Raw genomic sequence first — 14,608 nt, 5'->3', positions numbered from 1 at the left:
AGGTGGAATGGTGAGCTTTTAGGAAGCAGTTAAGACTCAGTTCCCCCGAGACTGGCAAGAAGAAAGAAAGGGGAGATGTAGGAGGCAATATATAATATTGTACACTGAAGAAGAAAGTATATAAGGGAGTTCATGCAAGATGGCTTCAATTATTATCCATTAAAAAGCCTCTGAGATGACCTTCAAGACAGAGTAGGAAGAGGGTGTACAGGCTTGAGGGGAAAGGAGCTAGTCTAGAGGTCGACCATGGTTTGCGTGCTAGGTTGTTGAGGAAACACAAGTAAAAGTCTTGCTGAAAAGCAAGAAGGCAGGGCTAAAACCAGGCATTCATTCATCTTTTATTCATCCAGTGTCTATTGAACACATATCATTTCTCCTTCATTCAGGAGTCATTTAGTTAGCACCCACCATGTGTCAGATGCAAGATGACTCACAAAGAATGCAGAGTCGATTGGAAAAGAGAGACGTGTATGTAGCCAACTCTAACCTAGTCCCTTCAGTGTGATGCCTGCTGCAATGAAGGTTCATCCAGATGCTGTAACTGGCATGTGAGTGAACAGGTAATTCCAGCGAGATTTCACAGATCAAGCGTCATTGAGGTGGACCTTAAGGAATGAGGGAAAAGAGGAAAGGAGGAATAAGACAGTCCATGCAGAAGGAACAGAATTAGTGTGTGAGAGAGTATGCCATGTTTGGGGAGGTTTTGAGTGTTCTGGTGGGGGGAGCACGGGAGTTGGAGGAAGAATAGAGGCGATAGGTAATTTGCCTAATGGAACTCACCTCCCTCTCACATTTTTAAGGCAAAGGTAACAAAATTGGCAGAAATAGAGCCAGCCCTGGTGGCCTAGTGGTTAAGTTTGGCACACTCTGCTTCGGTGGCCTGGGTTCAGTGCCTGGATTCGGTTCTGGGGTGTGGACCCACACCACTCGTCTGTCAGTGGTCATGCTGTGGTAGCGGCTCACATACAAAAAGAGGAAGATGGCAGCAGATGTCAGCTCAGGGTGAATCTTCCTCAGCAAAAAAAAATTGGCAGAAATATAAATAAACCTGTAAATAGAACAGACCTTTATCTACTTGAATAAGTTAACACAATGCTTTAAAAGTATGTAACTATTCCATTGGTGGCTCTTAACTTTTACTTTATGTTCCAAGAGTGACTTTTAGTGTTTAAAAAAAAAATTAAACTACTCTCGAGCCTTCTGAGCACTCATAAATATCAATACAGTGTTGAGAAACATGAGTGTGCTCATTGTTAGTCCATTTTTAGTCTTTGTTTTCATTTTAGGATAATTTTGGAGAACTGGTTTGGGAGCATCTCATTTTCATATCACATACAGTAGCTTGGGAAGAAACACTTCTAATCCTGCTGTTATTTCCTCCAGTGAGAAGAAAGACTTTTGCTTCTTGTCCTCACTGAATAGAAAGCTTTTATTCTACCTAATGAAATGTGTCTGTTTATAAAAAAACTGCTTGTGTGGGGTTTTAAAAGTAGGTGCCTGTTAATGTTCATAATCAAACTGAGGAATTGAAAGCCGTTCAGGGCCAGTCTCAGCACTTTCTTTGATTGAGAACATGCATTATGCATCCTGGCGGTTTCCCAAAAAACTGTCCTGAAGAAGTTACATAAATTTCATTTTCACAGTAGTCGCCAGGGAGGGAAGTCATCCAGGCCACTCCATCAGACTTTTCATAATACTTGTAATTTAATTCTGAACACTTAAGTTCACAACATGAGCAGAATTACGCCGTGGTTAGTTGTACAGGTATGTGGTCAAGTAGCTGACGTTAAAAATTTTATCCCCTCTAAATACATAGTGCACAGTTGCTAAATTAGCTTCTGATTCTTTTGTGGCCTTGTGGGAAATATATCCAGTGCACCTAAGTTTTTAGAAGAAATATCCTGAAATTTTCTTTTTTGTTAAAGCTCCATTTTGTTTGGTTTTGCTTTTTTTCCTTCCCAACGCATGACTTTCATTATTCCCAGAATTTATACTGGAAACTGCATTAATTGGACAGGTAGAATAATACCATTAACTCTGGAAAAATAATAGATGTCACATCAGACGTGTCCTGGGTGGTAAGGACTTGTATTTTCTCTGGTTCTGAATCTGAACTTGTTGCTTGCTTTTTTATTGAACTCTGGATGGCCCCGTCTAACCATTTTGGACTCCACTGGCTTTTATTTCTGTTGTATTTGAATGGGGACTCAGGAAATTCTAGTGGGATTACATATTATATGGTTATGAACCATTTAAATGAGATAACAGGGACACATCACATACAACTCGATTTCACGATGACATTTTTATGTTGTCTGTTCTCTGAGCCTTTGCATGTGTCTTCTTAATCACTTGCATATATGATGGCTGAGGAAAAAAATCTCCACTTCCTTTCCCAATCTGTACTTCCTTTGGCATTTATACTATGCGTAAATATACCCAAATCTGATAAAAAGAGGTCAGGAGGGAGGGGGGGAAGGTTGAGCACTAGTCTCAGCTGATGGGCCAGATGCTGTGAAGATTACGAGATGATCCCAATTCATAGGCTCTCCCCAGGAGCTTGGCATAACGTTATATGGACAAGCAAACTCACAAAAAGTTCATGAATTCGGGACGGAAAGTGATAAATCACCGATGAGCGTGGCTCGTCAGTGCTGCCGGGAAGTCACTGTGGACTGAGTGCTTAAGCTTTTGGGGGAGGAGAGAAAGGCATCAAAGGCTCAAGGCTTCAAAGAGGAAGGGAAGATTCATCCTATGATTTGGAGACTGGAGTAGCAGGAAGAAGCCTGTGGTGTAAGTTGCCACTGCTGTCTCCCACTTGAAGACAGGCATTTGCAGTCCTGGATGTGGGACTTCGTGGGGAGGTGGAGGAACGCAACGGCATCACAGCTCATTCCCACTGTCCCCACCCGGAATTAGTGGCACTGAGCACTTGGGGAAAAATAGGGATTTGTGCCCAACCACACACTCACAAAGCTTCGCATGTCCCAGGTGTGCATCCGTTGTCAGTGAATATCAGTACCCGCCGTTCCTTGAGGGTCATTATTTTCTGCTTGATGAGAAGTTTTGTATTTTGGTGAAAACATGCCTAGATGCCTACCTGCCTGTCTTATCTATTTTGAGATAAATGAACCAAGTTGCATTCTCATATCTTCTATTAATGGCGGTAACAGTTGTGCTGAATTCAATTCAATTCCTTGGATTAAAAACACATGCAATTTTCAATTACCACTAGTAGTTCAATTTTAAAGAGGGTCAGCCTTACCCATATTATTTCCTTTTTCAGACAAATGGACACCTACCTGGGAATGGAGATGTGTATCAAGAAAGGCTAGCACGTTTAGAAAATGATAAAGAATCCCTTGTTCTTCAGGCAAGTGATTTTGAAATGTTAATCTTTCCTCACAACATACTTAAAATGACCATTGTAAATTGGTGTGGCAAATTCAGATGCTTACAGGAGCCAGACTGCTAACAGAAATAAGTGCAGTAGGCCATCTGTGTATAATAGAGAGTGGTGAGGACTGTAGCAGAATGAGGGTATGCACACCTAGTGAAGAGTGAGCAACCTTTAATCAGCCTCGGCTCCTCAAGGGCCAGTCTGAATACAGGCACAGTGTCATCTGATCTGATTTTTTAATATAGAGCAGAAATTCAGATTTTTATACTATATATATTCATAACATATATGCATAAACCTGTGTATATATTTCTGATTCTGAATATATTTAATTTTTCAATTTTAAAAATAATAGCATGGGCCAAACAAAACACGAAGTGTGTAGTGGAGTCCTGTCTGTTTGTAGGCTAAATTTGAGTTTTCTTTTTCTTCATAATGTTTTCAATGCTTGACAGATATTTTTACTTGGGTATTTTTGCTTAATGAATTGAAGTATATTTACTGGGCTGGTGATCGTTGGGGAAGAACTCAGAGATTTGCAGTAAGCACTGAGGACGGAGGACTAACCCAGTGGCTCCTTATAGACTTTGAGTTACCCCCTGGCTTGGAACACATTTGTGAATGGTGTCATCATGAAAGATCTCATAGGATCGAATTCCCTGGATTCTTTTCTTTATTCTTCATGAAGTATCAAACTTGAATAGTCCTTGATGACTTCACTTTCAAACATGAACTCCATTTCCTCTCTTAATCTCTATACTACCTCCTACCTCCACCCCACCCCCAAAAAAGATAATTTGTGTTTATAATAACATACTTTCTCTCATAAATGGTTGAAATGGTTTTAACCTGTGAAGTGTTGCATATCCCAATCAGCCCTAAGTTTCTTAAAAATTGAATAGGAGTCCTCAGATCAACAAGCGTCACATCAATAGGAGTGTGAAGGACTTCTGTCTTATTAATTCACAGATTTTTTTTCTTTACAACCAAATGAGTGGTGACATCGTTCCAGTTTTTCTTCTACTTAGAGAAATATAGTTTGCAGTGGGACTCAAATTCTTCCTAATCGATTGCAGTATTTTGCTCTAAATACAGGTAAGTGTGTTAACAGACCAGGTAGAGGCACAGGGAGAGAAGATTCGAGATTTGGAGTTCTGTCTTGAAGAGCACAGAGAGAAGCTGAACGCCACAGAAGAAATGCTGCAGCAGGTACGTGCAGAGTGAGCACCAAGGTGGCATTTCCCTGCTGAACTATTGGAGATGCTGCATTTATACATGTTGTGCATTTATATGTTTGCTCTGATGCAGCAGTAAGTTTTGTGATTCACTTGGACTGGCACATTTTAAGCAAAAACCTGAAGTAGCAGGGTCTCAAAACACACCGTAGAAAGTGTTCATGTAATTAGAATCTGGAGTAAAACATTAATAGGATTGTAGGTAATTTGAATTTTCTTCTTTATGCTTTCATATGGTTTTCTAACTCTCAACCATGGGCATGTATTTTATGAGTAAGAAAAAAGATGAATACCATATATGACTGTTATTGGAAAAAAACTTGTATACGCTCACACACAGACACACAAACATATATTGCTCATTTATGAGAGGACCTATAATATAGTCAGTAGAGTGCGTACTAGAATGAGACTACTTAACGTTTGAGTCCCTGCTCTGCCATTTTCTTGCTGTATGACTTTTGGCAAGTTCTTAATTTCTCTGTTCCTTAGCTTCCTCATCTGTTGAATAAGGATAATTCATGAGTTATCCTTATGAGTTTCTACCTCATAAGCGTTATTTTGAGGATTGAACCACTTAATACATGTCAGAACAGTGCCTGGCACATAGCAAACGTAATATCATCATCATCATGAGTGTTATCATCAGGCTTAAGAATATGCAAGGTTTATGTATGGGTCTATAGAATATATGTCTCCCCCCTAAACAGACATGGGTTGAGTTCTGCTCAAAGAAGGTTAACTAAAGCAAAACATTTTTTCAAAGTGTATCCATTTAGTAATTCATCTTCACCACAGCCTCTGCTTGGTAGTTACTGCTTTCTCATCGTAAATGAGACACATCTATATGTGCCTGTTCATAGTAAAACAACTTTTGAATGTATGTCTTAAATTCTAATAGGAGCTTCTGAGTAGGACATCCTTAGAAACTCAGAAGTTGGATCTGATGGCTGAAATATCCAACTTGAAGTTAAAACTGACAGCTGTAGAGAAGGACAGGTTGGATTATGAAGATAGGTTCAGAGACACAGAGGTAAGTGACATCTTCTCTCTCTCGTTATATATGTATACATACACATGTGTATACATATGTATCACACACACACATGTTCCCATCCTCACATTCATTCATGCTTCTTTTTAGGAATAAACTTATATACATCTTTATCACTAAATGCTTTTTAGTGACTTTTTATCACTAAATGCTAATGGTAATTTTTAGTTTGAGACTTTTGATATGAAATATTAATCCTTTCATTAGCCTTTAGAAATACTTTTGACTTTAGAACATTTGGAGCTTCTGTCTATCTATTTCAGTCTATCCATCCCTCCCTCCCTCCCTCTCTCCATCCATCGTCCATCCATCCATCCATCTATCCATCTATATTGATTTTCTTCATTGTGGAAATAATGGGTTTAAGTGCATGATTTTACTAGTAGTTATTATTTAAGCACACTGATTATTTACTATATAATTATAGTATTTTATAAAATTGTAAAATCATAAAAAATTACAGTTTTTTAGAGGTCATTTAATTCGGCCTTCTACTTCTGGTCTATTGCACACATAAATCATTCCAATTAAAGCTCACTATACTTTTGTGAAATTCAGGATAGATTCTACAATTTAAGTATCCATTTTCATGGCTTAAACATGCTTTCTTTTTTGTTTTATCTATTTTATTGTTAATCCAGGTCTTCTAGTTTATTTGCTTATTGTTTTGTTGGTGGGGGGAGAGAGCATATCCATTTGAAGTCTATTCATTTGAAAACAAATACAAAGAGCTGCAGAAATTCCTTCTCTCCTATGGCCATCTCTTCTTTTTTCTCTATTTTATTTCCTTGGTTGGGGTATTGAGAGGTGTCGTACTGTATTAGAAAATGGGTACCAAGAAGGAGAGAGGAGAAGAAATCATTTACTTATTTTTCCCCTCTGTCTTCATTTCAAACATTTATTTCATACCGAGTATATGTCATCATGATACGATGTACATTACATATACTATCCATTGTATGAAAGTCCTTCATAGATTTGAATTTAATGAGGTTTACATCATTGCTGTTTTCAAAGGTAAATTTCCTGTCAAAGTTGTAACTATAATGGCAAGTTGTAACAATCTTGGTATATGTATTACTTCCTCAATAACAAAAGGAAATCCCTAACTTGGTTCATGTTTTTATCCTAAGGCTCTTTGTCAATTACCTATATGAGCATGTTTCTCATTTGTTTGAGACTGGGGCTCTTAAAGCAGAATTTAGAAAGTTACCCAGTTTCTTTAAAATTCTTGCTTTTGTGCTTTCTTTAAAAATCTGTTTGGATATTTTCCTCTTTTCCCTTTCTGTCATTCCCTGACCCCACAATTGCTCCATAACACAGTAATAGGTTTCAGCAGCAGATGGACGACCTATGGCAGTGGAGCTAATTCTGCTGCAGAGAGAGAAGTTGCAGTATTTGGGGATCAAGAGGTGGTCTTCTACATTACAGACACAAAGTTTAGGGGAAATCTTAACCTACACGACTGTCGTTAATTTGGATATGAGATGTTAACCAAACATTAAGACTAAATTGAAGTGGATGTTTTATGATTTTTTTGTAAGACCACAGAGCAATATTTACGTCTCTCGAGTTTGTCTGCATTTTTAATAAAACTTTTCTTTCCAGTGCTTCCTTGCTTCACTCATGCCTTCTCCATCATCTACAAAGTGATCTTGCCATCAAACTTCCAGTAAACTCAATCCCTGATAATTTTCTCATAAATATTCCACACTATTGGTAAAATGTAGTATGCACATACCCAGAAATTATAGGCTATTGGATAAACTTTGTTATATATTAAAATAATCTTCAAAATTAAAACTGAATTGGCTATGTTCATTTTCCTATTATTGTTCCCTTGGTAAAAATAAAATGTTTCCCTAGCTGTTTCATGAATCCAAAATTCTTTAACTTTGTCTTGGAGCTTTAGATTATTTGGACATTAATTTCTAAGAAAATATTAGAGTGAGGAAGAAGTATAGGTACTTCCAAAAGATTGGAGGTAAAAGTCTTGAAACCTTGGAAGGTTGAGAACTTGCCTGTCCCAAGAATTGCTAATAGATGGTTAGAATATTCAACAGTGCCCCCTTCTGGTAAGAGCACAGATGTCAGCAACTGGGTTTCTTTGGAGCCCCAAAGAGTTCTCTGAAATAGAAAAGGGAAAGGTAATGGGGATTTTCTTTTTAAAAAGGACTGAACTTCTGATAAGAAATTAGTGAGAAATAGTTTGTATTCCATTTTTAAAAGTTTCATATTAAGTAGCTATTTCCAGATTTTCCAGCTTGAGTTGTCACAGTTGAGTCATATGAAAGATATGACTTCTTTCATGTTGGAGATTTACATTCATATTTACGGTGTTGCTACAAAAGATAATTGGGTAGTTTTTTTTTAGTATAAAAATTATCTCAGTTTATAATTCTGTTTTCTTCAATTATTTCTTCTTCTTTGCAAATTGCCACTATTTCTAAAGGAAGTGGTAAAATACAACAATGCCAAATAGGAATTCAAAGCTGTTTCCTAACAATGAGAAAGTGGGAAAATATATTTTAAAAAGATCAGACTGATGAAGCAAGAAGGCTAGAAACTCATATTATGCAAAGATGATTAATAAATGGGAGAAACTGACTTTTTCCTTGAACTTGAATTCTGAACTTGTGGCTAAGGAATCGCAACTAAAATGTCATTAAATGATGTCAAACAGTTAACCTTATTTGTAAAAGGAGTCCTCTTATTGAAACATTGTATTAATAATGATTATACATTGTATTAATAATGTCTGATAATGATTATAATAATATTGGTAAGTAATTGTTTATATAATAATGCTAGGTAATACTTTTTCCCATTTTACAAGAAACCACAATGTAAAAGCCTGTGGGTTTCCTGGGAAGTGTATTTTCATTGTAGCGTCCTTTTTCCTAGCCTTGGTGAGACTGAATCATTGCACTTAGAAGTTTAGAATAATCCCTTGTTAAGAAAGTTTTATTTCTTATAACATTGTTCTATTTTTTTTTATGGCATTCTTGTATAATTCTGTTCTGTCGTCTATGAATTTGTGGCTCAGGAAGAAATGTCTTGTGAAAGAGAGAAACAAAAACACGTTAACTGTTGATGGGGCCTTCGTGGCTTGTAGTAAAAAAGAAAATCATCTCCTTCGCAGAATATTGAAGCCCTTGTTTTGGAGGAGGTGGCATTATTTAGCATTCTAATTTCTTTTTCTTACTCTCAGGGCTCTGGATAAAAATATGTCACCATTTCTGAGAATATTTAGACAAATTTTACAAGCAAATTTGTTTTTTTAAAAAGTGCTAGTAGAAAAAGTATCCGATTGTATTTATATTATAAAAACATTAGGATTACTTTCTTTTTCATTTTCCACATATAAAATTCTATTATACTGAATATATTTGTAAATGACAAGAGCCTCATCCACCCTCAACTTGAGAATCCTTGGTTGAAATGATTTAAATTTCATTCCATTCTCCCAGATTGGGTTGATGAACAATCTGTATTTTTGTAGACAAATGAAGAAATTATAAAGATATTTTTATAAATATCCATATATCACTGAAGAGGCCCTAAAAGTAAATGGCTTGCCAGAGGGGAAGGGGGGAGGGAGGAGGGCGAAAGGGATAATTCGGCACATGTGTGTGGTGATGGGTTGTAATTAGTATTTGGGTGGTGAACATGATGTAATCTATGCAGAAATAGAAGTATAATGATGTACACCTGAAATTTATACAATGTTATAAACCCATGTTACTGCAATAAACAAAAAATTTTTTAAGAAAATTTCTCTGGTGTATTTTAAAAGACAGTGATTCATATAGTGATTTTTAGTCTAGAAATATCTGATCAATGATTGTAAGTGATTAGCCACTTTTCTTAATAAGAATTACAGTCACCTTTTATTTTTATCATCCCATCATTTTCAGGCAGAGGCTTTGGGAATTTAAAGCAGTGTTTTGTTTTGTTTTGTTTTGTGGTCAGGAAGATTAGCCTTGAGCTAATATCTGTTGTCAATCCTCCTCTTTTTGCTGAGGAAGACTGGCCCTGAGCTAACATCTGTGCCCATCTTCCTCTGTTTTATGTGGGACGTCTGCCACAGCATGGCTTGATAAGCAGTGCATATGTCTGCACCCGGGATCCGAACCGGCGAACCCCGGGCCACCAAAGCGGAGCACGCGAACTTAACAACTACGCCACCAGACTGGCCCCTAAAGCATGTTTTAAATGGAAAGATGCTTTGATTCTCAAGGAGATAGATTTATTTCCATTTGTCTGACCTAGTTCATACAACTTTAATCCAGGCGCTGTTGATTTAAGATTTCCAAGCTGCTGTTTTGGTGTGGACAAGTGTGTTACTGCCTTCCTAATGTATCTTGTTTCTTTTTGGACAGGGGCTAATGCAGGAGATCAATGATTTGAGGTTGAGAGTCAGTGAAATGGACAGTGAAAGACTTCAGTACGAAAAAAAGCTGAAATCAACCAAAGTAAGTTTTCTCAATGGCAAAAATTTTGAAACAAATGGCTCCACTACTTATATATATGATCAATAATATAAATAAAATATGTTTTCTACTTAGTATATGATAAAGAAGGTATTTTACAGGTAAATGAAGTTTTTCCCCAAGCGGGAGAACTTCTTGAATTTAAACACTACTATTCTGAATAAAAATCAGGCTTAACTAATCTGTTAGACTATAACCTGTCATTTCTCTAAGTTGTCCACAACCTCCTTCATAAACTGATACTGTTTTCTCGGTTATTTAGCTTCTCTTTTTCTATCTGTAGTTTCCTTTCACTCCTCTGTCTTCTCTACCAGTCTTTAATGGCCAAACTTTCTAGCATGAAAATCAAAGTGGGTCAGATGCAGTATGAAAAACAGCGGATGGAACAAAAATGGGAGTCACTGAAGGTGGAGTAGAGTTGGGTCGTGGGGTCCATGGCCTGTTGCTTTGCGGCTTGTGTTGTTTCGCTGTGATGGTGTTTTTAGTAGCATGTGCGTTTCATTGTGTGTATGTGTGTCGCCTGCTTCTTAAGCATGGTAAGATAATTGCAGAAGCCCAGCTGTGAGAGAATTCTGTTTCATATCCATAGTAGACACTGCATTCTTCCTTTGGGACCCTCTTGAACATAAATGTATACGGCAGATAACTATATCATGGCCCAGTGAGAACAGGACAGCACTTCTTGCCAGGGCTACTGAAGGTTTCTTGTACTTGGTCTCCACTCCTCCTACAAGTAAGAACTAGAGGGCCAATTTCTTAGCTTCATTGGAGAACTACATCTTCTCATGGTACTAAACGTAGTACATATCTTTAGAGACTGAAAATGAAATGTGTTATTGAAAATAAAGGTACATTTATTAACATTGCATAGCTTTATTTTCTGTGTTAAATACAGTCAGCAAAACTTAAATTTGCTGAAGCTAATTCTTTACCAAAGTGAAACTGAAAATTAAAACATTAGTAAATAGGTAGAAGATTGGACTTGGGATTTTTGATGATTGTGTAGTTAAAAAAAAGAAAAGAGGATTTAAAATCTATTTTCTAAAGCTGTTTTTTTCCATTGTTGTAGGAGATTCTGTTCTTTTATCTTAATGATGAGGATGAATTATTTAGTCCCATGATTTGGCTAAAGTTGTTCATCACCTGCTACGTTACACACTAATTAAGCTCTACCTTGTCCAGGAAACACGAGTGCCATCTTAAAATGCTGAATAAATGTCAAACAAATCTTGATATATATTTTCCAATTTGCATTTTATTTTGCTTTTATAACACTACGCATCTAATTGGATTATCTTCTTTGATTAACTTGGTCAGATTTTTTTTATTTAGCATAAGATTTAAACGTTAGGGCTACCGTAGTCCTAATTTACACGTTAAAAGATTTCTTTTCGATTTGGTCACAAAACAACTTGAAATAATTATACCATAATTATTATAAATTAGACTTTTATTAATTGTCTTGCTTCCTGCTTATCATTGCCACTGTCTGATTTCTGAAGTTTGAGTCTAAATTCTTGTCGTTTTTTGTTTCATTCATAAAAATTAATTATTGACTTAAGAATTAACATACTCTCCGAATATTCTCTTTTAGTTGTAATCTACTCTTTTCAAATGAATTTATCATTTGTAGGAAGAACTGGCATCTTTAAAAGAACAGCTGGAAGAGAAGGAATCCGAAGTAAGAAGGCTACAAGAAAAATTGGTGTGCAAGATGAAAGGAGAAGGGATTGAAATACTTGATCAAGGTGAGAATATATATTTAACACTTATTTTATTAAAATCCTCCAAGCCCTATAAAAGAAACTGATGTTAGTTGATGTGTAATTTTAGCGTCAAAGAAAGAGTAGCAGAAGCTCTCTAGGCCCAGGACCACAGGGAATCTTCCGAGACTCTTTACTGTGCTTGAGGATCTGCTAACTTCCTCTTCAGCAGCTGGAGAAGGGCAGCTCTGTGCTCTCTTGGGTGTTTATTCTAGATTACTAAATTGTAAATTCTCGTCATCAGAGAGTTCTTGTCCAAATTGTAATACAGGGGAGTATCAGAAAGAATTAAAAGGAACCATTACTATGTCCCAAGATTATTTCCCTCTGAACTGAACTTGAGACTACATAAAATAAGACATTTAGAAACCTTGCCTGCCCTTTTGAGAGAAGAGAGGAAAGGCTCTGTATCTCTGGAAAATCAATGAAAATTTCTTTTCACTCATTGAGCCCTCAACCTTCTAGAAAGCAAAAATAGGCTAATTCTGTTTTTGAAAAAGTATATGAATTTATCCAAAAATTGTTTTCATAATTGAGGAGGTTTGTCCTGGATATTATATTGACTGAAATTTCTAATAATGTGGATTATACTTGATTGAAAATAACTTGAATGAAATGTGTTTTTTTGAATTATATTTGGAAATGCGTGTAACATCTGACACTAGATCAAATTTAATCTTTCTTTGTTATTACAAATGATGACTATGAAAAAAGAAACTTCTGAGCCATTCAAAACAGAACAATTCCATTTAGTATAGCTTTGGTACATTTTTATCTATTATGTGAACAAGGGTAACGTTATTGTCTGTACAATGAGGGGCTTGAATTAGATTACCTCCAAAGTTTTCTTGGCTCTAGAATATCCGGGGTTTATATACCTGTAGGTATCACAACTTTCTATCCATCAGAAAACTCAATTCATCAAACATTGAGGGAAATGGATTTTTCCCCTCTGTATTTTGGCATATGTAGAATTGTGTGTTCTTAAAGGACCTTCACAAACATGCTTTTAGGATTTTAAGAAAGAAGTGGAATCATAGGACTTGTGGGCTAGAGGATATATTAGGATAGTGCTATACAGGTCTGATCCAAGGACTAGTACGGGTCTGTGAACCACTGGTTACCAGTGCACAACCAGATAAAGACAGGGATTGAGAGCAAGTGTTTAGAAACTTCATGGCAATCAGATGCTGACTTAACATCTACCTGCCTGATCAGTGGACTCATCTCATTCAAGAGATAGGCTATTTCAGTGTTGTTGAACTTGAGTGGTGAGTTGAAAGTGACATAAGCAATGCCCTGGTCATGTTCAGGAGAGCCATATGTCAAACTGTAATGGAAACATAAAAACAACCAAAGCAACATTAGTATTTTTTCATCACATACAGTGTAAGAAGCACGTGTACTCCATAGGCCTAATTTTAATACGAGAAAATCAAGGTTCAGAAAGATGAAGTGACAGAGGTAAGAACTCACATGTAGGGCTGCTGGGTAATTACATTAGATTCTCTTTCTAACCTCTCATGGAGCATTACGTACTGTAGTACCAGCCCTGAAGTCACAAAATAGTGCTGAATATTCAGTCTCTATGAGATTAGAGTCTCTTTACTGTAGGTAAAAGGACACTAAATAATAGTGCTTTTAAAATACCATTTATTGTTGAAATGTATGCTAACTTCCAATTCAATGGGTTTTCCTGCACAGATGAAAATTTTAAAAAGAAGCTCAAAGACAAAAGTAAGGTTTTTGGTGTATTTCCATCAGCCTTTACATTCACCAAAAGTACTACTTGGACTGTTCTTTGCATGTGTTTTAAAACATTTCTCTCGCCAAAGATGTAAAGTTGCTTCATCGATAAACTCTCCATTTCTTCAGAGTGTACAAAATAGAGAGTAAACAAACAAACAATAAAAACAAGGAGTAAAATACCGTTTTGCAGATTTTATCTGATTCAGCCCTTTCGCTCCACAGGATTCGACAGGGCACCCAGACAGGTGGAGGCAAAAAGTGTTTTCTCTGTGACCCAGGAGATACAGAGTCAAAGGAGAAACTGTTTATACTCCTGTGAAAACCTACTGTTTTTAAGATTTTACCATAGTTGAAAGACCATTTCAAACTTTGCTTTTGCTTTTCAATGCTTTGTAGCCACTGTTTCACTGAGATCTACATTAGGAGATTCTTTAAACATACCCTCTTGGTGTTAAAAAAGAGATTATACCCAGACCCATTAATAGAGCCTGGATTATTTAATGCAGCATGAAGATAAATCCTTAATGGGCTCTTTCCTCCAGACATCGAATTCTTAAGTCAAGGGAATGTGTCTTCAAAAAAGTGTATATACCTTAATTGAAAATTTTCTATCAGTGCTGAATGGTGCACCACTGTTTTAAAAACTATCTTAAATAGTAAGTTGTTTCTTCAGAAGCACGCAACCTTAGCTGAATTTTTTTCTGTTACAATTTTTTAAATTTGTGCTTTCATTTTAGGTTGACTTTTCAACTTTAAAATATTTGTTCTTTTATTATTGAAGTAACGTGCTTATGTATTTGAATATCAAAGTTTAAGGAAAATCACATTCAGCTTACTTTGTGCTTTATGTTATAGAGTAGTATTGGAAATGAAGTTTATAGATGAAGCAAAGTATGTATTATCCTTCTGTATGG

General features: G+C 36.4%; 1 protein-coding gene across 5 annotated transcripts in view; it reads left to right on the top strand.

The window, feature by feature from the left end:
* PPFIBP1 (PPFIB scaffold protein 1) overlaps positions 1-14,608 on the top strand; it is a 166,780-nt gene that overhangs the window by 120,135 nt on the left and 32,037 nt on the right. For all 5 annotated transcript variants that reach the window (XM_087442636.1, XM_087442633.1, XM_087442635.1 and 2 more), the window contains 5 exons: positions 3,287-3,373; positions 4,496-4,609; positions 5,537-5,668; positions 10,072-10,164; positions 11,816-11,930. In XM_087442636.1, the coding sequence (XP_087298762.1) occupies positions 3,287-3,373; positions 4,496-4,609; positions 5,537-5,668; positions 10,072-10,164; positions 11,816-11,930 (541 nt within the window). The remainder of the gene's footprint in view (positions 1-3,286; positions 3,374-4,495; positions 4,610-5,536; positions 5,669-10,071; positions 10,165-11,815; positions 11,931-14,608) is intronic.

Source organism: Ceratotherium simum, chromosome 17 (genome assembly GCF_057802395.1).
Source record: "Ceratotherium simum simum isolate JZ-2026a chromosome 17, ASM5780239v1, whole genome shotgun sequence".
NCBI classification, from domain to species: domain Eukaryota; kingdom Metazoa; phylum Chordata; class Mammalia; order Perissodactyla; family Rhinocerotidae; genus Ceratotherium; species Ceratotherium simum.
Note: the sequence above shows the minus strand (reverse complement) of the source record. Positions and strands in the feature narration are given on the sequence as shown.